Genomic DNA, 24,704 nt, shown 5'->3' on the forward strand with positions numbered 1-24,704 from the left:
TGGTAAAAAATATAGCATTTAATAACAAAATTTTTAGCCTGTATTATGTTAATTGGTCCCTGTATAGGGCTATTTGGGGTTTTAATGAGCCTAATGCTCAGCATGTAAGTGGTGAATGGGATGCCCACCTCCAGCTTTATAAATCTACTAACGACTAAACTATGGACAAAGTACTGGTATTATTTGGCATGAACTTAGACTTTTAGATGGAGGATATCCCAAGTAATGCAATACTAATTTGTCTTCCTTTATTGAATGTAAAAGCATATTTGAGATGTTTAATGTGTCATGAATATTACTTGAATGATGTACAACCATCTTTATTCATCACCATGATAGTTCTCAAAATATTTCCCTATTTGTTCTAGACCACTAGAGACACTTGATGTTGATGGTCTTGTCAGACTGTGGGCTCACGAGGCCTTCCGTTTGTTCCACGATCGATTGGTAACAGACGACGAAAGGAAGTGGACTAACGACAACATTGATGCAACTGCTCTGAAAGTAAGTTATAAATCAATCATATGTCTCTTCATGTATTTTGTATTGTGAGTTGCCATATCTCTCTTCATCTCTGTATTTATTGAGTGGCCATGCAGGTCTTTTGTATCAGGTTTGTTTTAGAAAGATTCCTATGAATTTCTGTGGCAATTGCATTCTTATCAACTACATTGTTCAATATGCTCCAACTTCATTATTAGGGAAAGGCAGATGCAATTTTCTACTGAATGTAATTCTCCCCTGGAGAAAGTTTCTTACATGTATATTATGCAAAGTTCTTCCTTGATCTCCCATTCCCTTTTAATTGATCCACCTTTCATTTCTTTTTTATTTTTTGCAGCACTTCCCTAACGTAGATCAAGAAAAGGCGCTTATGAAACCAATTCTTTACTCGAATTGGCTATCCAAGGATTACCTTCCAGTGGAACAAGAGGAGTTGAGAGAGTACGTGAAGGCTAGACTTAAGGTGAGTATCGAATTTATTAACACGAACATTGGAGGTCTTACTTATTATCATTGTCAAAAAGTGTTTTGATGTTTTGTTTGAAATTACCATTATTTTTCTCTATGGATGACTGCACAGTTTGAATAGTGATAGTGGACTTCACTGTCAAATCTGGAAAATGCATTATACAGTGCTTAGTTTGCAAATTCCATTTTTTTTCTTTATAAATAGTTACAGTTTGGATTGTAGATTCATCATTATTGTAACAAATTTTTAGTGTGATAACAATAAATATATAGCCAATTAGAATTACAAAATTTTTTGAAGATGTCTAAGTATCACAAAATATGTTTTTTGTAGAGTTTATTAAGTTCTCCGCCTATTGCAGATAGTTACAGAGACATTTTGTGATTTTATGGAGGAAAATGCCCGCTAATATACCTATGTGTAAATGGTAAAAGTACTGTACACTACTTGAAGTTGTCATATGATGTTTATTAAAATTGACAACATAATGGAATTAATGCATTATTACCTTGTGAATCTAATGGTTATCTTCAATTCATATTGTATTGTCATAATAATCTTTTCTGTGTAAGATATTTTCTTGGAATCAGTTGATTTTGTTATAAAATTCATTAAAAATATTTACATATTTTAAAATTTCACTTGATTCCATATTTTTTCTTCTATAGCTTTATTCTGTAATGAAATATTATAATTGATAGCTAATTCATTATATTTTTATTTTTGCAGGTCTTCTATGAAGAAGAATTAGACGTACCACTAGTTTTGTTCAATGAAGTCCTTGACCACGTGTTGCGTATCGACCGAATCTACAGACAGCCGCAAGGTCACCTGTTGCTCATTGGAGCTTCTGGTGCTGGCAAGACAACGCTCTCGCGGTTTGTTGCTTGGATGAATGGCCTTTCAATATTCCAAATTAAAGTTCACAATAAATACTCTTCAGAGGACTTCGATGAGGATCTCCGTTCGGTTTTGAGACGCTCTGGCTGTAAGAATGAAAAGATCTGCTTTATTCTCGATGAATCCAATATGCTTGACTCATCCTTCTTGGAGAGAATGAACACTCTACTGGCCAACGGGGAGGTGCCTGGTCTGTTCGAAGGGGACGAATATACGACTTTGATGACGCAGTGCAAAGAAGGAAGCCAGCGAGAAGGATTGATGCTGGACTCTAGTGAAGAACTGTACAAGTGGTTCACTGGTCAAGTTATGCGCAACCTCCATGTTGTGTTTACAATGAATCCGACCGTTGATGGGCTCAAGGATCGTGCTGCCACATCACCTGCCCTCTTCAACAGATGTGTCCTCAATTGGTTTGGCGATTGGTCAAATGGTGCTCTCTTCCAAGTTGGAAAGGAATTCACTTTCCGTATTGATCTTGAGAAGATGAACTGGCATCCTCCAGACTATTTCCCCATAGCCTACGAAAACCTCCCCATTCCTCCGACCCACAGAGACGCCATCATCAACGCCTTTGTTCACGTACACCAGACTCTCCATCGTGCCAACTCTCGGCTCATCAAGCGAGGAAGTACGGTAACAGCCATCACTCCAAGGCACTACTTGGATTTCATTAATCATTTCGTCAAGCTGTTCAACGAGAAGAGATCGGAGTTAGAGGAACAGCAGTTGCATCTTAATGTAGGATTGGGTAAGATCGACGAGACAGTGGAGCAAGTTGAAGAAATGCAGAAGTCTCTCGCTATTAAGAACCTGGAATTGCAAGCAAAGAATGATGCTGCTAATGAGAAGCTCAAACAAATGATAAAAGATCAACAGGAAGCAGAAAAGCAGAAGGTGGCCAGTCAAGAACTACAGGAACAACTGGAAATACAGGAAGTCGGAATCAAAAAGAAACGAGAGGAGGTCATGCAAGACCTTAGCAAGGTAGAACCTGCTGTACAAGATGCCCAGAATGCAGTGAAGAGCATTAAGAGACAACACTTAGTTGAAGTGAGATCAATGGCTAACCCTCCACCAATGGTCAAACTAGCTCTGGAATCTATTTGTCTCCTCCTAGGTGAAGCCACTTCAGAATGGAAAGCCATTAAGAGCATCATTATGAAAGACAACTTCATCAGCACCGTTGTCAACTTCAACACGGATGACTTGCCCGACGACATCCGGGAAAAGATGAAGAGTCGGTACTTGAGCAATCCTGATTACAACTTTGAGAAGGTGAACCGAGCTTCACTCGCTTGTGGCCCCATGGTGAAATGGGCCATTGCTCAAATTGAATTTGCCGACATGTTGAAGAGAGTGGAACCACTGAGGAATGAGCTGAAGAGTTTGGAAAACCAGGCAAATGAAAACAAGAAGAAGCACGCCGATGTAAAATCTCTCATCAACCGTCTGGAGCAGTCAATTGCTGCCTACAAGGATGAGTATGCTGTCCTTATATCCCAGGCGCAGGCCATCAAGACTGATCTTGAAAATGTGCAGGCTAAGGTAGATCGTTCAATGGCCCTCATTCGCAATCTCAGCATAGAGAAAGATCGCTGGACTGCCACGTCAGATACGTTCAAGTTCCAGATGTCGACGATCATCGGCGACGTACTTCTCTCCTCCGCCTTTTTGGCTTACGGGGGCTACTTCGACCAACAGTTTAGACAGAATCTGTTCACCAATTGGTGCCACCACTTGCAGCAAGCCAACATACAGTTCCGTAGTGACATTGCTCGTACCGAGTACCTCTCCAATCCTGACGAAAGACTGCGCTGGCAAGCTAACGCCCTTCCTGCCGATGATCTATGTACCGAGAATGCTATTATGCTGAAGAGATTCAATCGCTATCCGCTGATCATCGATCCCTCAGGTCAAGCAACGGAGTTCATAATGAACGAGTTCAAGGATAAGAAGATTACCAAGACCAGCTTCCTGGACGACTCGTTTAGGAAGAATCTGGAATCTGCTCTTCGATTCGGTAATCCACTCCTGGTGCAAGATGTCGAGAATTATGACCCAATCCTAAATGCAGTGTTGAATAGGGAACTGAGGAGGACAGGAGGACGTGTTCTTATTACTCTTGGAGATCAGGCAAGTAATTGCCTCCGCCAAGGAGGTTATATTTTCACCTCTGTCTGTTTGTTTGTTTGTCACCAGCCTAACTTAATAAGTTAAGGATGGATTTTAAATATAAAACTTACCCGCTGGTTATATAAGAATGGCTAAAGTCTCCTGACGCCCCGGCAGAAATTTCAAAATCTCGCGTGCTATCGTAGATATGCCAGGTTTACACCAGCACCCTCGTGGTACAACAGGTAGAACTATTCCCAGAAGCCTCAGATCTTTTTCTGCTGTCATAGCCGGCTGTCATATTGGAAATTCGCTCTCGCTTTATACTCTGTTTGAACGTTATTTGGTGATATACAACGTTTTTTTAGGTTGGGCTATCGCTTAATTGTTTTCTGTTTCATTTATTCTTGAAATCTTTTCGTTTGGGGTTATATTTATTAATTTAACCTTGGTTTTATGTTGTCGGTCTTTCTCGTAACTTTTCAATATGGCCGACCCCTCCCCTGTAATTCGTAAGTGTGTTAGTGAAGGTTGTCGTACTCGACTCACTAAGGGTTCTATAGACCCACACAATGTTTGTATTAAATGTAGGGGAAAACTATGTTCTTTTGATGATCAGTGTAATGAATGTTTTTCATTAACAGAAAAAGAATGGGTAACATATGAACGTTATGTTAAGAGATTGGAGGGGGACAGGGTTAGGCGTAGTTCATCACGCTCTGTTGATGGAACCTTACCTAATGTTAGTGATCCAATTCCTTCTTCCGTAGTGGTAGATCAGCAACCGAAGGAACCTTCTTTGAAGGACATGTTTACCGCTATTCAGGCTCTCGCTGAAAAAGTTGAGTCTAGCGGCGGATAGAAATCAAATTTTTTCTGAAATCTAGGTACAGTGAAACCCTCTACATCTGAACGTATCTACATCTGAATTTTCCAAAATCCGAAGTAAAATTTGAGCAAATTTTTGACTCTACACCCGAATTTTATTTCGACACACGGAGTAAGCAATTTTCGTTGTACCGGTTGTATACGAATTTTTCGACACGCGAAGTACAATTCGAACACCTTCCTACTCTACACCTGAATTTTTTTTTCGACACCCGAAGTAAACAATACTCGTACGCGTAGTTGGTACTCATAGCGCCGGATATGTTTTTTATTTCCGCCGATAGAAGGCAGCACTTCGACCTCGGAGGGACCCTCAATTAGTGTGGCTTGGGTCAGTCCTCTGTTCTCGTCGGCTTCTTGCGGTTGTGCCCTGTGCGTTCGGCTATTATTGTACTGTTTTAATCGTGATTTTTTATGTGCATCCTTTTACGGTAATTTACGTAAAGTATGGGTCCTAAAAGGCTTAGTTTTGCAAGCGGTAGTGGTGAGAAAAGGAAGAAGGAAATGCTTTCTTTAGACGTAAAGCAGGAAATTATTGAAAAAGTGAACTTGCTAAACAATATGGCCGTAATATGTCGACGATCTCGACAATCCTGAAACAGAAGGAAGCTATTAAAGCAGTGAAACCTTCTAAGGGGATCACCATTATTTCAAAACGCCGTAGCCCTATCATAGAAGAGATGGAACGACTTCTGCTAATCTGGATCAAGGACAGAGAGATTGTTTGTGACACCATCACCGAAACCATCATCTGCGAGAAGGCGCACGCCATCTTCACGGACTTGAAGGAGGAGAGCTCTGGGGGTGATGCTGGGGAGAGTTCAACCGAACCTTCCTCAGACAATTTCAAGTCATCTCGTGGCTGGTTTGAGAAATTTAAGAAACGGTCCGGGATTCATTCAGTTGTTCGCCACGGAGAGGCTGCTAGTGCGGACACAAAGGCTGCAGCTGACTTTGTCAAGGACTTTGAAAGGATCGTGCTGGAAGAAGGCTATGTAGAGCAGCAAGTGTTTAATTGTAATGAAACCGGGCTGTTTTGGAAGAAGATGCCCAGTCGAACCTACATCACCGCCGAAGAGAAGAAATTGCCTGGGCATAAGCCAATGAAGGATCGGTTGACTCTTGCCCTATGTGCCAACGCTAGCGGGGACTTTAAAGTCAAGCCCTTACTGGTTTACCATTCTGAGAACCTTAGGGCCTTTAAGGCACACAACGTGGATAAGGACCAGCTTCATGTTTTCTGGCGATCCAACTCGAAGGCCTGAGTCACTAGGCAGTTCTTTGTGCAATGGGTTAACCAAGTTTTTGGCCCTTCTGTGAAGAAGTATCTTCATGAACAGAAATTGCCTTTAAAGTGCCTGCTATGCCTTGACAATGCACCCGCTCACCTCCCCGGACTTGAAGATGATATCTTCGATGAATTTAAGTTCATAAAAATCGTCTCCCTTGGCAAGTCCATAGGTTTGGAGGTCGACGCAGATGATGTCACGGAACTCGTCGCCGAACATCACGACGAACTTACCACAGAGGATCTCAAGGAATTCCTTGCTATGTCTGAGCACATGAGTGATGACGAGGAAGGGATCGAGGAGGTAGAACATGTGTTAGGTTCGGCGCAAATAAAAGAGGTGTTAGGAAAATATCAAGACGTGGTCGAGTTCATCGACAGATACCACCCAAAAAAATTGAAGGTTTGTCGTGTAGTTGCGCAGTTCGATGATGTTTGCCTAACTCACTTTCGAAACATTCTGAAAAGCCGTACCAAGCAACTATCTATCGATAGTTTCTTTAAAAAAAACTACGAAGCGAACTCGTGATGAAGATGATGGAAGTGGTTCAAAGAAAACGGCAAAGAGTGAAGCGAAAGAAATTCAATCAATTTTAAGTGGAGAGAGTGAAAGTGATTAAAATTAATCATCAAAAAAAAAAAAAGAAAATGTAAAAAAAAATATAAAATATAAAAATAAAAAAAATAAATAAGCTAAGTTATGTTAAAGTTCACTTAGTGTAAGTTAGAATAAGTTACGGTAGTGTACGTTTATCGTAGTTAACCAACAACACCTGCGCTGGAGTTTCTAAGGTAAAGTGACGCTTAAAACCCATTTCTTATTTATCATTTTTTGATAATTCTTCTTTTTTACATGCCTATTATCTAATTTAGTGTGCATTAATCTCATGGGAAATTATGTGTAGTAGTTTATTAAGGAGTTATCATAGGTTTTTGGGCTCAACCACGGATTAATCCTATTTCAATGTATTCTTTTGGGAAAATTTGTTTTGACATCCGAACATTTTCTACATCCGAAGTCGGTTGTGGAACGGATTAAATTCGTATGTAGAGGTACCGCTGTACTGAAAAATCGTGACTCTGTCGAAAATGTGAAAAGTGTTTTGAATGTGTTCAGTGTTGTGGAGGGTGCGTCTGCACAATTTTCACGTTCGCCCAGCTAATGACCTCTTTCGAGCTCCCGAACCCATGGGAGAAGTAATGTCAGACGGCAAAAGGGAACGAGAAGCGTCGTCAATCGTGCAGACGTCCCCTCGAACGTTCCTGCTGCCGTACCACAGGTCGTTCACCCTCATCGTAGGAAAGATGGGGTTGGTACGTTATCACCGTCCTCCGATGAAGGTTCGGGTAGTGAAAACTGGCGTCACGCGTCCAGACCGCTCAAAAGATCGCACGCGGTTAGTTAGCGTCACGAATCGCCTCCACGACCAGGCTGTAGTAGGTGGGATACGCCTGAGCGTTTCCATTCTCTTGACGCTTGCACGCCTGCAAAACGCTCCGACCATGGTGTACGTGTCGATGACTCCCAATCTGATTCAGAGTTTTTACCTGTTGCTGATGTTACTATTCATGCTCCGCCACTTCCTTCAGACTGTCTGTCGTCTCCCGAAAAGCGTGGTGATAGTGATATTGATATCCCTTTAGAAAAGGAGTCGAATGTGTTACAGGCTAACGATCCTAGGTGGTCTATGCTTTTGGACATGAAACAACAACTCTCGTCGTTCATGCAGTCTTTTCAACCTGAGGTTGGCAGTGCGGTTGGGCATCAGACGTCAGACCAGTTGTCGCACAGGCGGCCTGTGGTCTCTAGTACTGACGTGTTATCGCACAGGCGGTCTCCCATTCGCAGTGTTCAACAGCAGGTTGATTTAGATGAGTCACGTCAGAGAGTTGTTGCCAAACAGAAATCGACTTCTGAACGTGACGAGGAGCGCTGCCGTCGGCAAGTGGAAGCATTGCGTCACCGTGACGACTCTCAGCAGCCAACTTTCGACGCTATGAAGAATCCAAGTGGACGCCTAGCGTCCACGGGACAACCATCATCAGTCTACTCATGACGACATAGAGTGTCGGCGTCAACAGCATGCGGACGCTAGGCGTCTACGCGGCGACATTCGGCAGTTGACTCCTGACACTAAGCGTCGTTCCATTCAACAGCAAGCGGACACTAGGCGTCCACGTGACGACACATGGCAGTTAACCATTGACGTCGAGTGTCAACACATCCATGGCATCACACACCAGTCAACCTCGACCTCTCCGCTTCAGTTGGAAACAATTATTGATCATGGCAAGCGGTCTCATTCAGACTTTGATCCTTCGGTTCAGGCTGCAGCAGTTGCTGCACTGCCAGAAGATGAACTTGAAGAAAATTCTGACGTGGAGGAACCATTAGAACCCGTTTCTGAGAATGAAGAAGATAAACATTATCAACATACTGTTGATCTTAGGAAATTGATGTTAGTTCTCACAGACCTTTTTCCTGAACATTTTACCCCTGTGGCCCCTCGTTCTCCTCCATTGGAATTTATCTTAGGGAAAGCATTTAAAGTGCCTGTTTATACTAAAATGGTGCTTTCACGCTCTTCTAAACGAGCCTTGAAGTTAATGGGTTCCTGGATAGATTCAAAGAGATCTATTGGCAAAATGGCCTTTGCTTTTCCTCCCGCAAGATTGGCCTCTAAATCCAGTGTTTGCTACGAGACTGGTGAAGTGCTGGGCTTGGGATTTCCTTCTGCCCATGGAGATTTCTCAAGTTTGGTGGATTCTTCTTGTCGTCTGGCCTTAAGGAAAATAAAGGTATGGTGGTCATTGCCAGAGTTTGACCATTTACTTAAGGGTTTGTTCAGGGTCTTTGAGGTCCTAAATTATCTAGACTAATCTTTGGGAGCCTTAAGCAAGAGGGTCTCCGAAATGAAAGGCACAGACACTAGTAGCCTTGTTCATTTGATGTCCTGCATGAACAAAGGTGTAAGGGATGGCTCTAATGAGTTAGCTGCTCTGTTCACAGCTGGAATTATTAAGAAGAGGGCTACTATGTGTTCCTTTCTCTCGTCGGGAGTTTCGCCTTACCAGAAATCGGAGCTACTATTCGCTCCTTTGTCAGCTACTTTTTTTCCACAAAAGTTGGTAAGGGAAGTTGCCACTGCCCTCACCCAGAAGGCCACTCATGACTTGGTGGCCAATATGGCCAGGAAAGTTTTGCCTTCTGCCTTTTTATCTCGTAAACCTAAGGAAAGTACTTCTGGGGTACAACCTTCTCTGTCCTTTCGTGGTAAACCTATCGGAAGGGGTTCTTACAAACCAGACGGGAGAAAACTTAGGAGCAGAGGAACCAAGACCGGCCGAGGTGGAATCTGACTGCCCCATCCTTCAGACAGCAGTAGGTGCCAGGCTGAATTACTTCTGGAAGGCCTGGGAGAGGAATGGAGCGGACCCCTGGCCCGTCCAAGTGTTAAAGGAGGGTTACAAGATCCCATTCCTATCAATTCCTCCATTAGTCACAGATTCGGTGGATCTTTCTCCCAAATACAGGGAGGGACCGAAGAAGCAAGCCATGCGACTTCAGATGTCTCTATTACTAGAGAAACGAGCAATAGAGGAAGTGCAAGATTTAACATCTCCGGGGTTTTACAACCGACTTTTCTTAGTTTCCAAAAGTTCGGGGAAATAGAGACTGGTTCTGGACGTAAGTGTTCTAAATGGTTACGTCCAGAACACGACGTTTACGATGGAGACTCAGAAGACGGTTCTTGTAGCGGTAAGGAAGGGCGATTGGGTGGTCTCAATAGATCTCCAAGACGCCTATTTCCATATTCCAATACATCGCAGCTGCAGACGTTATCTGAGATTCATGGACGGAAACAAGGTCTTTCAATTCAGAGCCCTATGTTTCGGTCTCAGCACGGCTCCTCTATTATTCACCAAGATCATGCTGAATGTAGCAAGCATGTTGCATTCGAGGAGAATCAGGGCCTCCCTGTACCTGGACGATTGGCTGATAAGAGCCTCCTCAGCTGCTTGCTGTTTGAAGGACTTGAAAATGACACTGGAATTAACCAAGGAACAGGGCCTCCTGGTGAGTTCGAAAAAATCGCAACCGACTCCATCCCAGGAGATTCTTTATTTGAGGATGGAGATTCACAGTCGGAATTTTCGGGTTTTTCCATCACCAGTGAGGATACAGTCAGCTCTCCAAAAAATCCAAGCTTTTCTGAAGAAAAAACTCGGTTCCGTAAGGGAATGGATGAGGCTTCTGGGGACACTCATCATTAGAGAAGTTCGTGACTCTGGGGAGGTTGCATTTACGCCCCCTTCAGTTTCATCTCAATCGACATTGGAAAAAAGGGGACAGTCTCGACAGGGAAAGCGTTCCCATCACGGACTCTATAAAGTCACATCTTCAGTGGTGGAACAGCGAGCACAGACTGAAGGAAGGCTTGTCTTTACAACAAAAGAGCCCAGACCTCGTGTTTATGTTCCAACGCCTCAAATTCGGGGTGGGGGGCAACACTGGGGAAGAGGAGCTCTCGGGAACGTGGACAGTGGAGCAAACAACTCTCCACATAAACCATAAGGAGCTTTTGGCAATACATCTGGCCCTCAAAGGCTTTGAAAAGCAAATCAGGGGCAAAGTAGTCCAAATCAATGCAGACAGCACTACAGCTCTGGCCTATATATCAAAGCAAGGCGGAACCCACTCATGGACTCTGTACGAGATAGCAAGACCTCTTCTCATATAGGCAGAGGAAAGGAAAGTGACACTTTTGACTCGGTTTATTCAGGGAGTCAACAATGTGAGTGCAGACAGACTCAGCAGGAGGGGTCAGAATCTCCCCACAGAATGGATTTTACACCAAGACGTCTGCAAAAGTCTTTGGCGGTTATGGGGTCGTCCTCTCGTGGATCTCTTGGCAACCGCAAAGACAAAGAGACTGGAGTGTTGCTGCTCACCAGTACCGGATCCCGAAGCCATACACATAGACGCTTTTCTGATGAATTGGTCGCACATGGAGGTTTATGCATTCCCCCCGTTCAAGATTCTTTACAAAGTGATACAGAAGTTGGAATCCATGAAGAAACAGGATGACACTTATAGCTCCGTTCTGGCCGTCAAGGAGCTGGTTTCTAGAGGTACTGGAATGGATGGTAGATCTTCCGAGACCCCTTCCTTTTAGACCAGATCTTCTCAGACAACCTCACTTGGCTCGAAACCACCTAAACCTCCGAGCTCTACGTCTGACTACCTTCAGACTATCAAAACACTCGTTAGAGCTAGAGGCTTTCCGAAGAAGGCAGCCAAGGCTATTGCGAGAGCAAGGAGGTCTTCCACCATCAAGGTGTATCAGTCCAACTGGGAGTTGTTCAGAGAGTGGTGTAGGACTAACGCGATTTCTTTATCCAGTACCTCTCTGACTCAGATAGCAGATTTCTTCCTAGACCTTAGAAATAAACATAATTTCTATACCACCAAGAGAAGACAATCAGTGTCTCTTGCCTGGAATTTGGATGTGGTGCTTAAATTCCTCATGAGTGACAGGTTTGAGCCTTTGCACTCTGCTTCTTTTAAGGATCTAACCTTGAAAACTTTGTTTCTGGTTGGTCTAGCCACTGCTAAAAGAGTAAGTGAAGTTCATGCTTTAAGCAGGAACATTAGTTTTCGGGATTGGAAAGCCATTTGTTCCTTACAATTTGAGTTTTTGGCCAAGAATGAGAATCCTACTCGCCCATGGCCCAAATCATTCGAGATCCCTAATCTTTATGATGTGGTGAGAGATGAGTTGGAGAAGATGCTCTGTCCAGTAAGAGCATTACGGTTATATGTAGACAGAACGAGGAGTCTGAGAGGCGACTCAGACACTCTGTGGTGTGCAGTCCGAAAACCCTCACTGGCCATGTCAAAGAATGCCTTATCATTTTTCATTAGACTGTTAATTCGAGAAGCTCATGCCCAGTGTGATGAGGCGGATCAGAGGCTTCTCAAAGTAAAGACGCATGAAGTCAGAGCGGTAGCGACTTCAGTGGCTTTCAAACAGAATCGTTCTCTGCAAAGTTTGATGGATACGACCTTTTGGAGGAGTAAGTCCGTATTCGCATCTCATTATTTGAAACATGTTCAGACTCTCTATGAGGACTGTTATACGTTGGGTCCATTCGTGGCAGCGAATGCGATAGTAGGTGAGTCATCTACCACTACGTTCCTTTTTTCCTAATACCCCTTTTCTATCTCTTGGAATGCCATAGACCTACTGAATGGAACTCTTCATACAGCAGGAGTCAATTCAATTCCCAAAACAACAGGGTTATTGAAACGACGACCAGTCCCGTGGTGGTCTTCAGAACTAACTGCACTCCACAGAGCCACAAGAAGATCTCTAACACGATTGCATAGACGCAGAACTGATGAGAATTTAACTATGTACAAGAAATGTAGAGCACAGTTCCGTCGTGCCATGAAAGAAGCAAGGCGCCAGTCATGGGTGTCTATTGTTTCCTCTATTAACAGTAGAACACCACCATCTTCTGTGTGGAGGAAAGTAAAAAAGATAGCTGGCAAATTCACCCCCAACCCACCACCAGTGTTGAAGGTGAATGGCCAGTATGTAACTGAAGCAAATGAAGTTAGCAATGCCCTGGCTAATCATTTTTCAAATGTATCCAGCAAGTGTGAAGGAGCCCCTGGTCACCAGTATAGGAGCACTGAAGAAAAGAAAATTTTAAATTTTGCAACAAGAAGGGAAGAGTCGTATAATTCTCCTTTCACTGAAAGAGAATTTGATTCTGCACTTGCTCATTGCAACGATACAGCCCCTGGACCCGATGGAATTCCATATGCAATGATTAAACATGTCCATTTTAATACAAAGCTATTTATTTTAAGCATTATTAATAGAATATGGCATGATCATAGCTACCCAAGTATTTGGGAACTAGCCTTTATTTTAGCCTTTTTAAAACCCGGTAAAGACAAGTTTTTAGCAGCAAACTATCGTCCTATTGCATTGACATCTTGTTTATGTAAAATCATGGAGAAGATGGTCAATGCAAGGCTGATATGGTACCTTGAAAAGAAAGGTATTTTATCACCGATTCAATGTGGATTCCGAAAAATGCACTCAACGACTGATGTGTTGATACGACTTGAGTCTTCTATTTGTGAAGCCTTTGCTTCCAAACAGCACCATGTTACAGTATTTTTTGACCTTGAAAAGGCATATGATACCACATGGAGATATGGTATTCTTAAAACAATTCATGAATTGGGATTGAGAGGAGAGCTGCCACTATTTATTCAGGCATTTCTTTCACGTAGAGTTTTTCAAGTGAGAGTGGGGGAAACTCTATCAGAGAGTAAGTGCCAGGAAGAAGGAGTTCCTCAGGGTAGTGTGCTGAGTGTAACCCTTTTTGCACTAGCAATTAATGGGATATCCTCAGCCATTCCCCAGGATGTTCTCTCAACACTATTTGTGGATGATCTCTCAATATCATTTGCTGGCACTAGAATGGCAATGGTTGAGAGAAAAATCCAACTCTCTATTGATAAAATTATCCAGTGGGCTGACATGAATGGATTTATGTTCTCGACAAATAAACTACCATTGTCCATTTTTGTCGTATCCGGGGAGTACATCCAGACCCGGATATATGCATTAAAAGCCAACGGATACCATGTGTATCGGAAACCAAATTTTTATGTTTGATATTTGACTGTAGACTTACATGGGTTTCTCACCTAAAAGCGCTAAAAGCTAAATGTGTTGAAGCTCTGAATATCTTAAAAGTATTGTCCCATACATCATTGGGGGCAGACCGCAATACTATTTTAAAATTATACAAGGCCTTGATTTTTTCCAAAATTAGTTATGGTTGTGAGGTATATTCTTCAGCCACCCCAAGCCGGTTAAAAATATTAGACTCGATACATCATGCAGGTATTAGATTATCTACTGGAGCTTTTAAAACCTCGCCTATCCCAAGTCTCCTTGTTGATGCTGGAGAGTTACCTCTAGACCTTTACCGAATGTCTTCCATTCTTCGGTATTGGTTTAGATTGCAAAGACTCCCTAGCTCTCTACCCTTTCAGACTGCAAGCCTTATAAGACACGCATCATACTTTGAGTTGCACCCAAAATCTCCTCAACCTTATGGCTTTCGGGTGTAATGATTTTTAAATAGTCTGCATATAATTAGAAATAAGGTACTTCCATTCAAGGTATCATCAACGCCTCCATGGAAGTTACCAGAGATATCTTTTTGTAAATATTTTATTGGAGATAAGAAGAATATGTCAGACCTAGAAGCCAGGTCTCTTTTTAATGAACATGTTAAAGAACATAGAGGATCAACTTTTATCTATACTGATGGCTCCAAATCTGATGCTGGCGTTGGATTTGGAGTACATAGTAATGGTTTTAATTGTAGAGGTGCACTTCCTCTGACCGCTTCCATATTTACTGCTGAACTGTATGGCATATTAACCGCTATTGAGAAAATAGCGTTGGAGAAGGAGGGTAATTTTACAATTTTTAGTGATGCAAGGAGTGTCCTTCAAGCTATGGAAGTTTTTAATTCTAATAACCCTCTAGTTTTAAAGATTTTAGAATGGCTTTTCCTTATTGGACGGAGAGGTATAACAGTTCAATTTTGTTGGGTTCCAGCACATGTAGGTGTGTCTGGGAATGAGAAGGCAGATTCACTGGCTAAGGAGGCTGCATCCGAGTTGCTGCCAAGAAGGTATCCCATTCCCTGTAATGATTTCTTACCTGACATCAAGAAATTGGTTTGCAATAAATAGCAACAGCAATGGGATAGTCAAGATGGCAATAAAATGAGAGAAGTAACAAATGACATATCTCCTTGGAGGTGTAATATGATACCCCGAAAATGGGAGACGTCTCTTTGTCGTCTCCGTATTGGTCACACTCGGTTGACACACGAGTTTCTGCTGAAGGGCCAACACCAACCGTATTGTGACAACTGTTTGGTACCTCTAACAGTAAGGCATTTGTTGACCGAATGCCCCAATTATAACAACTTGCGGAATAGATATTTGTTTGAGGCTCGAGGTGAGGGTGGCAGGTTCATCCTTGCCAAGATTCTTGGAAATGATGTGTCCTACCATGCAAGTGGCATTTTTAGATTTCTTTCAGAAGCAGGTCTTCTGAAAAATATTTAACTTTTATGACATTCAATTTTTATGATTTTAATTGAATACTCCTTAATTTTTTATTTTGTTTCATTTTTTATTTTTGTATACATAAATTAAATGTTACCGGCGTCAATGACCTTAGATGTCAGGATGCCTGAAAACTTTAAATCATTCATTCATTCGTAAAGTTATGGTTGTTTGTGGAGATTGGTCGTCAGTCTTCTGCAATATTTTGTTTGGGCAGGTGATCAATTTGTTCCTAGAGTATGCCCGGAACAAGGGTATTAGTTGGGTCCTGTCATGTTATAGGTAGTTGTACCGTTTGACAGCTCCCAGGGATCATCAGCCCCCTGAGTGGATCGCTGGATCTCCTAAGGATAGCGGATGAAATGAGGCAGAGTATCATTGCAGTCAGCTTCCTTATCAGGTGAGAACCTCTTAAGTTATTTATGTAATGCTTAAGTGAATTTCCGAATATGTAGCTGTCTCTGACCCGCCACCAAGGGGTGTCAATCAGCCATTCTTTTATAACCAGTGGGTAAGTTTTATATTTAAATTTTTTAGTATACTTACCCGCTGGTTATATAAGTTAAAGACCCGCCCTCCTCCCCTCTAGAGACTATGAGGCATGGAAGATCTGAGGCTTCTGGGAATATTTCTACCTATTGTACCGCGAGGGCGCTGGTGTACACCTGGCATACTTACGATAGCGCGCGAGATTTTGAAATTTCTGCTGGGGCGTCAGGAGACTTTAGATATTCTTATATAACCAGAGGGTAAGTATATTCAAAAATTTATTTTATTATGAAAAAATAATTTTCGATGAAATTTCAGGATATATCAGAAAGGGCTATCTTAGAAGTGATTAGATTTAGGCGGTGATCTGGATCACCATCCCGATCCAGGATTTTTATTATACTATAGTTTCATTAAAGGTCAACATATGAAAGAGGTAAAGCTTGGTCCGTAGACCTGAAGAAAATGATAATCTTCATTGGTGGAGGTCTGAAATCTCTGATTGCTCTATCTACTTGTTTTAGTGTTTGTTTCATTATTTGGTGGGAATGCTACTCTATTGCTTCTGGGAACTTTTGTGTAATATCAACAAGAATATAGTTATGCATTTCATATTTTATTTCTCATATCTTAAGTATATTATAAATTAGGAAGCCAGTGATTAACTTTAATAAATCCCAGACCACTACAGGAAGCCTAATTAAAAATAAAATTCCTTTTATATACTATACAATAAAATCCCTCAAATCTGATATGCAAATATAATAATCAAAATTCTTAAGCAACAGGAGGCACCCAGAAAAAAAATAAAGATAATAGGCACTCGAGCGCTGGTTCAAATTTGTTCCTTAAGCGTCCGGTATTATAGCCAGCCAACAGCATATAGCACAATCAATTGATAAAGATTTCTATCCAGAAAGTTTGGTGTTTGTATATGAAATACCACCTGTCTTTGGGAATCATTACAGTTTGAGGACATGACCCAACCCCCTTACTACAGATATAGCAACCATACTGTATGGTGATAGGTTACATTGAATAAAACAGTGAAAATTCTGAAGAACAATAAAGATGATTTTAAAAGTAACAATTAGTCACTGTTTTTGTGATGCTGATGGTCATTGCTAACTCAGTTAAGGCCTAAGGGGTGCCGGCTGGCTAAAGGGATTTTGACGAAGGAAAAATCTATTTCTGGGCGAGAGACCCGTGTCGCCCAGTGAAATGCTCCTTTAGCACCATTTCTAAGGTATATAACTGCTATATATTAGCAGAGAAAAAAATGCATAGGGATGCCAGGTTGAACCCAGCTCGCTCACCTATAAAAGGTATCGATATAATACTGGGGCGTGATAAATCACAACCAGAGGCCTCGCACCATTTAGATATCTCCTGTCAAAATCCCCGAACAGCGAGGTGCCGTTCAACATCACACTACTACTAGCAATCCCACGCCAGTGACCTCACTCCTTATAGCACCCCAGATTGGGGCCCAATTAGGGAGGGACGGGTGGGTTCACTGGGGGACACGGGTCTCTCGCCCAGAAATAGATTTTTCCTTCGTCAAAATCCCTTTTCTGGGCTCCGACCTGTGTCGCCCAGTGAAATCGTACCAGAGAATGGGGACCCAATATGGCTAACTACCTGAAGAGGGAATAACACAAAATAACAGCTGATAAGTTTAATATAAAAAAAGAGGGATGTGGAAACCCGTAAAAATAGATCAACATGTATATGACAGTGATAAAAAGACATGGGAAACAATCAATAATGAAACCCGTAGGTAGAATGCAACAGATATGAATAGTGGGAATCCAGCTTGGTAATCAAAAATGCAAAATAAAATCAGCTCGGGGATTAAGAACAAGTGTAATGAAAACAATTCGTGAAATTGAACAATTGAATGATAAAATAATACACCATAAGGGTGTATAGTAACAAAACAGGTAGGAACAACAGGTAAGCCAGGCAGGAGGGAAAGAGGACAGAGCAAGAAGTTGTGATTAGGACTCAGTACCTTCAGGAGGAACTATATTCCCTGCAGCTACTGTGGCAAATCTAAGAGCTTCTAAAGGTTTTAGGTAGTGGCGCTTGAAAACTTTAGGGGACTTCCAACCCGTATATTTTGAGAGCTCATCAAATTTCATATGGTGGAAAAAATTAATTGAGGTAGCCACAGCTCTGATATCATGGACATGTGGGAATGATGCAGGATTAGCTTGTTTAATAAAATAAAGAATTTGTTGTCTGATTCCCTTAAGGGTAATATTTCCTCTGTGTTCTCTAATAAATAAGGGCCCTGTGGTTGTAGTGGAAGTTCTACCTAAGTTGGCTTTCAGGGTGGTAACTGGACACAGGGATGGATCCCGAGGAAGTGGAACAATCTTCCAGGGAGACCACCTGTTTTGGGGAGCCTTCATTTTTAGCCAGGAAAATTTTGTTAGGAGAGAGAAGAACCTCACCCGAAGAGAGAAACTCTATATGACCAGGGTCTCTAGATAAGGCTGACAATTCTGAGATTCTGGAGCCCGAGGCGAGGCTCAAAAGAAAAAGTGACTTTCTTAATAATGCCATATAGTTACAGGATTCATTTGGGGTGTCAGAGGCTAGCTTAAGAACATCGTTCAAAAACCAGGAAACTGCGCTAGGGCGAGTTGAAGGTTTTAGCCTGGCACAAGCTCTCGGAATGGATGAGAAATATGAATCCGTTAGATCAATGTCAAAACCAATATGGAAGATCTTTTTCAAGTCTGACTTGATTGTAGTAATGGTATTGGCTGCCAGGCCAGATTCGAAGAGAGTTCTGAAGAATGTCACAGTTAGGTTCATCGTCATTGTCTCAACTTGGGAATCTTTCAAGAACTTCTCTAATTTCTTGGCAGCTGAGCCATATTGATGGAGAGTAGAGCCCCTTTTGTCAGATTCCAGGAAAATAGTATTCAAAAGATCGATGTTTGCACCACGTTGGGCTGCAACTTCATGAAGTCCATAAAGTTAGGGCATTCAGAATCCTTGAGGAAGCGAACACATTGCGAGTTTGCACTGTCTTTGTTAACACCGGATTGGGAATCCGCTGGGGGCGGAGACCTAGTTCTAGCAACAAGGGGAACCAATTGCTCTTGGGTTTGTTGGGGGCTACGAGAGCCACTTGACCTTTGACGGATCTGAGTTTGTGCAGAACTTTCAGCAGGAGATTCACCGGAGGAAACAGATAAATCGTCTTCCAGGTATTCCAATCTAGAATCATAGAGTCCGTGGCATAAGCCTGAGGGTCCAGGTGACAGGTGCCACTTGTGCATTGCCGCCGTGGGGAAAAACTTCAACATGATGTGGTTTATTTGGGCTGATCAGGAGCCCTCTCTGTTGAGGCAGTGTACTATGACTGCACTGTCGAGAACCACTCTGATATGGAGATTCTTGGCTGGATTGAGACGTTTTAAAGTGAGTAAGACTGCCATGGCCTCTAGGACGTTGACGTGCATTTGTTGGAAGACCAGTGACCATAACCCTTGGACTTTTTTGCGTTGTAAAGGAACCGACTTGGAAAGATTCTTGATCTTCGTCCAAGTCTGCAGACTTTTTCTCAGGGTTGGGGAAAGGCGAGCACGTCTGTCTCGGCGTATTGCGGTTGCTCTGGAGTGTCACACTCTGTTTATGTCCCTGAGTTTGGACCTCAGGACGATGTCTGTCACGGAGGCGAAGTGTAAAGAACCTAGGATCCACTCTCGGCTCCTTCGGAAGGTCAACTTTCCCCAGAGAAATTGTTTTGTATTCCTCCCTATCACCTTCCTTTTGGTTTTGGGGAGGCACAGCGTATGGGAGCACAGGTCCCCTTGTAGTCCCAGCCATTGAAACATGGTCTCCAGGACCAGGCGGGATTTCCCGAGGTTGACTTGGAATCCCAGTTGCCGAAGGAAGGTGAGGACTTTGTTCGTTGCTACGCGGGAAATGTGGGCATTGTCTGACCAGATTAGCCAATCGTCTAGATAGGCCACTACCTGTATCCCCTGAGTCCGAAGCTCTTGAATTACTGTCTCTGCTAATTTGGTGAAGATTGTGGGTGGTATGTTGAGCCCCAATAGCATCACTTTGAATGGATAGGCTTGTTTGCCTAGCTTGAAGCCCAGAAAAGGACGAAAATGCCTGGCTATTGGAACGTGATAGTAGGCATCTGTAAGATCGATGGAGGTGGTGACGGCCCCACGGGGAAGTAAGGTCCACACCTGCGAGACGGTAAGCATATGGAATTTGTCGCAACGAATGAAGGAATTGAAACGAGACAGGTCCCGGATTACTCTCCGTTTGTCTGAGCCTTTCTTTGGCACGCTGAACAAGCGTCCGTGAAATCTTAAGCGACGTATACTTTGGATTGCATTCTTTAGTAGCAGATCTTTTGTGAAGGAACGTAGTTCTTCCGTGGACTGAGACCGGTTGAACCACTTGCAGAGGTTGCCTGAATTGGGAAGATTGGAAGGGCCTCAATCTCTTCCTACCTCGAATTGGGGTACTAGTAGGCTCATATCTCCTCTTTGAAACCAGGCCCCACCTAATCTTGAGGTTTTGGTTGGCTCTAGCTGCCTCGCTAAGGACCGAGTTAACTAAGTCCCCTGGGAAAAGATCCGGGCCCCAGACTGGAGCTTTGATGAGCCTATTTGGTTTGTCCCTAATCGTGGCTTCGGATAGAACGTGTCGTCGACAATGGGTCCTGGCATTTGCAAAATCATAGGCGTCAGCCATAAAGTTTTGCAAAAGTGACTTAATGAGGACCTTAAGGAGGTCCTCCTCGTTGTAAGTGGCGACAATCAATTCCGAAAGGGCAACTAAATTAAGGGATCTGCTGAATCTACACCTCGATTCATATTCCAATTTAATGAGAGACTCCGGGAAGTTGGGAAGCCGTTCGCTGAACTGCGTCGAGGCACAGTCCGAGCTCAACTTACCTACCGAGAAGGTAGCTGGGGCGTTCCGCCAACATTCACCGTCTCCCAGAAAGAGAGGGGAGGGTAAGTCGGTCTCCCTGAGGTGAGGTAAAGGCTTCTCTTCCTTGATAGCCTGAAAGACAGTCTCTATGATCTTGGTCGCACATGGGGTAGTGGTCTGGTCGTCGGCCACAAACAAAGTTTATGAACTTTTGTAGGCCGTAATCATAGTGTTCAAGCAATCCCACTCATTGAACACGCGGACCAAGATACATGAGTATCTTAAAGGAAAGCAAATTAGGGGCCTGGGGCCCCAGTGCTTAATATATATATATATATATATATATATATATATATATATATATATATATATATATATATATATATATATATTATATATATATATATATATATATATATATATATATATATATATATATATATAAATATATATTTATATATATATATATATATATATATATATATATATACAGGAATCATCAGGAATGAATGAAAGCAAATAGGGGCTCGGGGCCCTGGATTCTTAAATTAAAGCAATATCATGCTAATAAATTTACATATCAAAATCATGATAAAAATGTTTTATATATATATATATATATATATATATATATATATATATATATATATATATATATATATATATGTATATATAAATCAGGAGTCCTGAATGAAAGGGAAAAATGTTTTATATATATTCATCAGGAATCCTGAAGATAAAAATGCTTTGTATATATATACATCGGGAGTCCTGAATGAAAGCAAATAGGGGCACGGGGGCCCCGGGTGCTTAAGTGATATCAATATCATGATAGAAGATTTATATATCAATATCATGGAAACAATGTTTTATATACGTACAGTCTGTAAGAAAAAAGATACATGAGTATCTTAAATGAAAGTCAATTAGGGGGCCCGCAGCTTAAATATCTACATATATATATGCCAATATCATGATATAAATCTTTTATATATAGCCATAAAGTATATTGAATGTAAGCAAATCGGGACCCAGGGGGTCCGGATTGCTTAAATATCTACGTATATATATGCCAATATCATGATATAAATCTTTTATATATAGCCATAATGTATATTGAATGTAAGCAAATCGGGACCCGGGGGGTCCGGATTGCTTAAATATCTACGTATATATATGTCAATATCATGATATAAATCTTTTATATATAGCCATAATGTATATTGAATGTAAGCGAATCGGGACCGGGGGGGTCCGGATTGCTTAAATATCAATACCAAAATAACTATTTTAATTGTAAAAGGAATTGAAATCAAGTCAGACCGTAACCGTGATCACATCAAAAGAGGGAAGGGAAGGTCGAGAACAAGGATCGTATATATAATATATATGTGACTAATATAAAGTTAATCCAAGTAAGAAAGAGTACCGTTGGCTCCGGAGGCGCAACTAAACAACTCGACCGGATGGTAATGTATAAAAGCTACTTCCGGGGATCCCGTAATAAAATCTTAATATATATATATATCTATATAAGGTCCGTGAGGTGCGTGACACTAGAGGGGGAAAGGGATCTTTAACGGGTCCGTGACGTGCGGGACCAGGGGAGTAGCGCGTACAAAACTTAATAAATAATATAACATAACAAGGTATCACGGAACGAGCTGAAAACTTCCCGCCGATCATTGGCCAAACGAGCGACGGAAAGAAAACGACTACGACCGGGTAGAGTAGTGGAAAGAGTAAGTAACGTACGTGAATGTATAATAATAGTATGCCTCACAGATCAACGGGAACCGCCCGTGCAAAGCGGATGCCCCCAGGAGGGGTACATAGCGCTATAAAGTGACTCAAACTCGATCGGGAGAGAGAGGGAGGGAACCCTGGGGTGGGGTATTGGCGGGAGGAAGCTAGGAGTGGGGCGATAGCAGGTATACCAACCTGCCAGACCCACGATTGATATGATCACGCGGAAGGACTAATAACACTATAATAAACATAACGTATGGTAAAATAAGATAGGAAGGCATGCTGGATGATAATAATAACAACATAGTTATACATCAATCGTAAAACAAACGAGGGAGCGAACACGAGACAGGAGAAAACAAGCCTGACGGTGCAGGGAGTAGGCAGGGCTACCAACATAACATAGGGCCGCTGGGAGTAGGCAGGGCTACCAACATAACATAGGGTCAGTGAAGTGCTAACAAAATGAAAACTAATATGTAAAATCTGACTCATGAAAGCCCCTCGAGCTAATGCAAGCAAACGAATGACGTTAAAATGATAAGCAAGTCCGTGGCGTGCGAATGAAAATAATCCAAGAAATAATATGTGAAATAGGACGCCGAAGGCGATCAGGCATGCCAACCTACCGAAAATACGCACACGTATATGTAATAACTGTTATCATAAAAACCAGGCAATATAAAATTAATACTGTGTGTGAACCGTGGATATCCGTAAGATTCATAACGAGAAACAATCTGTATGGAGGACTTTTGAAAATCGTTAAGAACGGACGAGAGAGAGAGAGAAGGGAGCCGAGCCCACGAGAGACCCCGCAAGGTCATGAATAATAAAGCTGAATAATATGAACAAAAAGGGGCAAGGCCCCCTCCAAAATCTCAAAACTCATAGATCTGGTACTTAACTTAGATGGAGGGACAGTGGAGTCCGACATCCTGAGGTAAATCCAGAAAAAAAAACAGCGAAATTCACACACAAGGTAAAATACGGCTATCAAATTGCGTGCTAAATTAAGGACAGGACTTTGACATTCAAACCACTTAATGAGATGACTTAGGACATCTCCAAACTGCATTGGATTTTTATCACTGACTATCGGTTTTGTGACGACAGGGTGATTTATCTTGAAAATTAGTGTTTTTCAAATTTTATCTCCTTCCTTGATACTTAATATTAAGACCTGGTATTAATACCCTATATAGATGTGATATAAACCTCAAATAAAAGTTCCTTTTCTAAAAGTAATTGTTTTTGCAAGATAGGAATTTTATCCATTATGGTAAAAAATTAAACCTTATATTTCAGGGGGAAAAACAAAGTAAGAAAAAAAAATATGAAACAAAAATTACAAAGAAGGGCTCTATTTTATTATTTTATAAAGTCTTTACAAGTTATATACCAAATTTCAATGACATATCTTTAAAACTAAGGAAGAAGATAGAATTTTAAGATCAGTAAATATAGTTATGAGATACGGCCGTTCAGTTTTTACTTGTAATTTTACAAAGATGATATTAATAAATTATGATTATTATGAATTTTATGTTCCTTTTAGGATATTAATAAACCAAAATAAAGTTATTTTTTCATAGTTTAATCATAAATGAAGATCCCTTTGCTGAATATCTAGCTTCTTTAGGTGAGACGGTCGTTCCTTCATCATCTCACTCCTTCACTAACTCCGCTAATTTCGCCGATATTACGCACTTCTGAACTCTTATTTGAGCAAATTTTTTTCTTACCTATGTTAGCGAGTTGTTAAAATTGTCTTTTCCTCTTTGAAATGATGAAATTCTTGTCAAAAATGAGAAAAACAGACTTAAAAACTACAGTTGTGAATGTTGGAGGTCAAACTCAAACATGTACTCTCTATGAGGTTTGTGGTAGGACTGGAGGGCGAAGGGTGTAATTTACCGTGTAATACATAGGCTTGTGAGTCGTGGAATCTGTACAGATGCCATTGCTCACAATTTGCTTTGTGTTAAAATGTAATAATTATCAAAATTTATGGTAACAGATGAAATACTGCATTTTCTTGTAAGGAACAATATTTTTGATTTATTGAGTTACTTATACTAATTACCCTGTAACTATGAAAGTAAGAGGAATTTTAACAAAATATTTCATATACGCATTCTCCATTGCCTTACGAAGCTCTGAATTTTTCAGGATTTTGTGTTTTTCTACCTATACCCCTATATATTGGC

At 41.6% G+C, this 24,704-nt stretch overlaps 1 protein-coding gene across 2 annotated transcripts in view; it reads left to right on the forward strand.

The window, feature by feature from the left end:
* The window catches only part of LOC137625988 (dynein heavy chain, cytoplasmic-like), a 770,344-nt gene that overhangs the window by 592,339 nt on the left and 153,301 nt on the right, over window positions 1-24,704 (forward strand). For both annotated transcript variants that reach the window (XM_068357067.1, XM_068357068.1), the window contains 3 exons: window positions 369-504; window positions 842-967; window positions 1,703-4,009. In XM_068357067.1, coding sequence (XP_068213168.1) covers window positions 369-504; window positions 842-967; window positions 1,703-4,009 — 2,569 coding nt within the window. The remainder of the gene's footprint in view (window positions 1-368; window positions 505-841; window positions 968-1,702; window positions 4,010-24,704) is intronic.

Source organism: Palaemon carinicauda, chromosome 33 (genome assembly GCF_036898095.1).
Source record: "Palaemon carinicauda isolate YSFRI2023 chromosome 33, ASM3689809v2, whole genome shotgun sequence".
Taxonomy (NCBI): domain Eukaryota; kingdom Metazoa; phylum Arthropoda; class Malacostraca; order Decapoda; family Palaemonidae; genus Palaemon; species Palaemon carinicauda.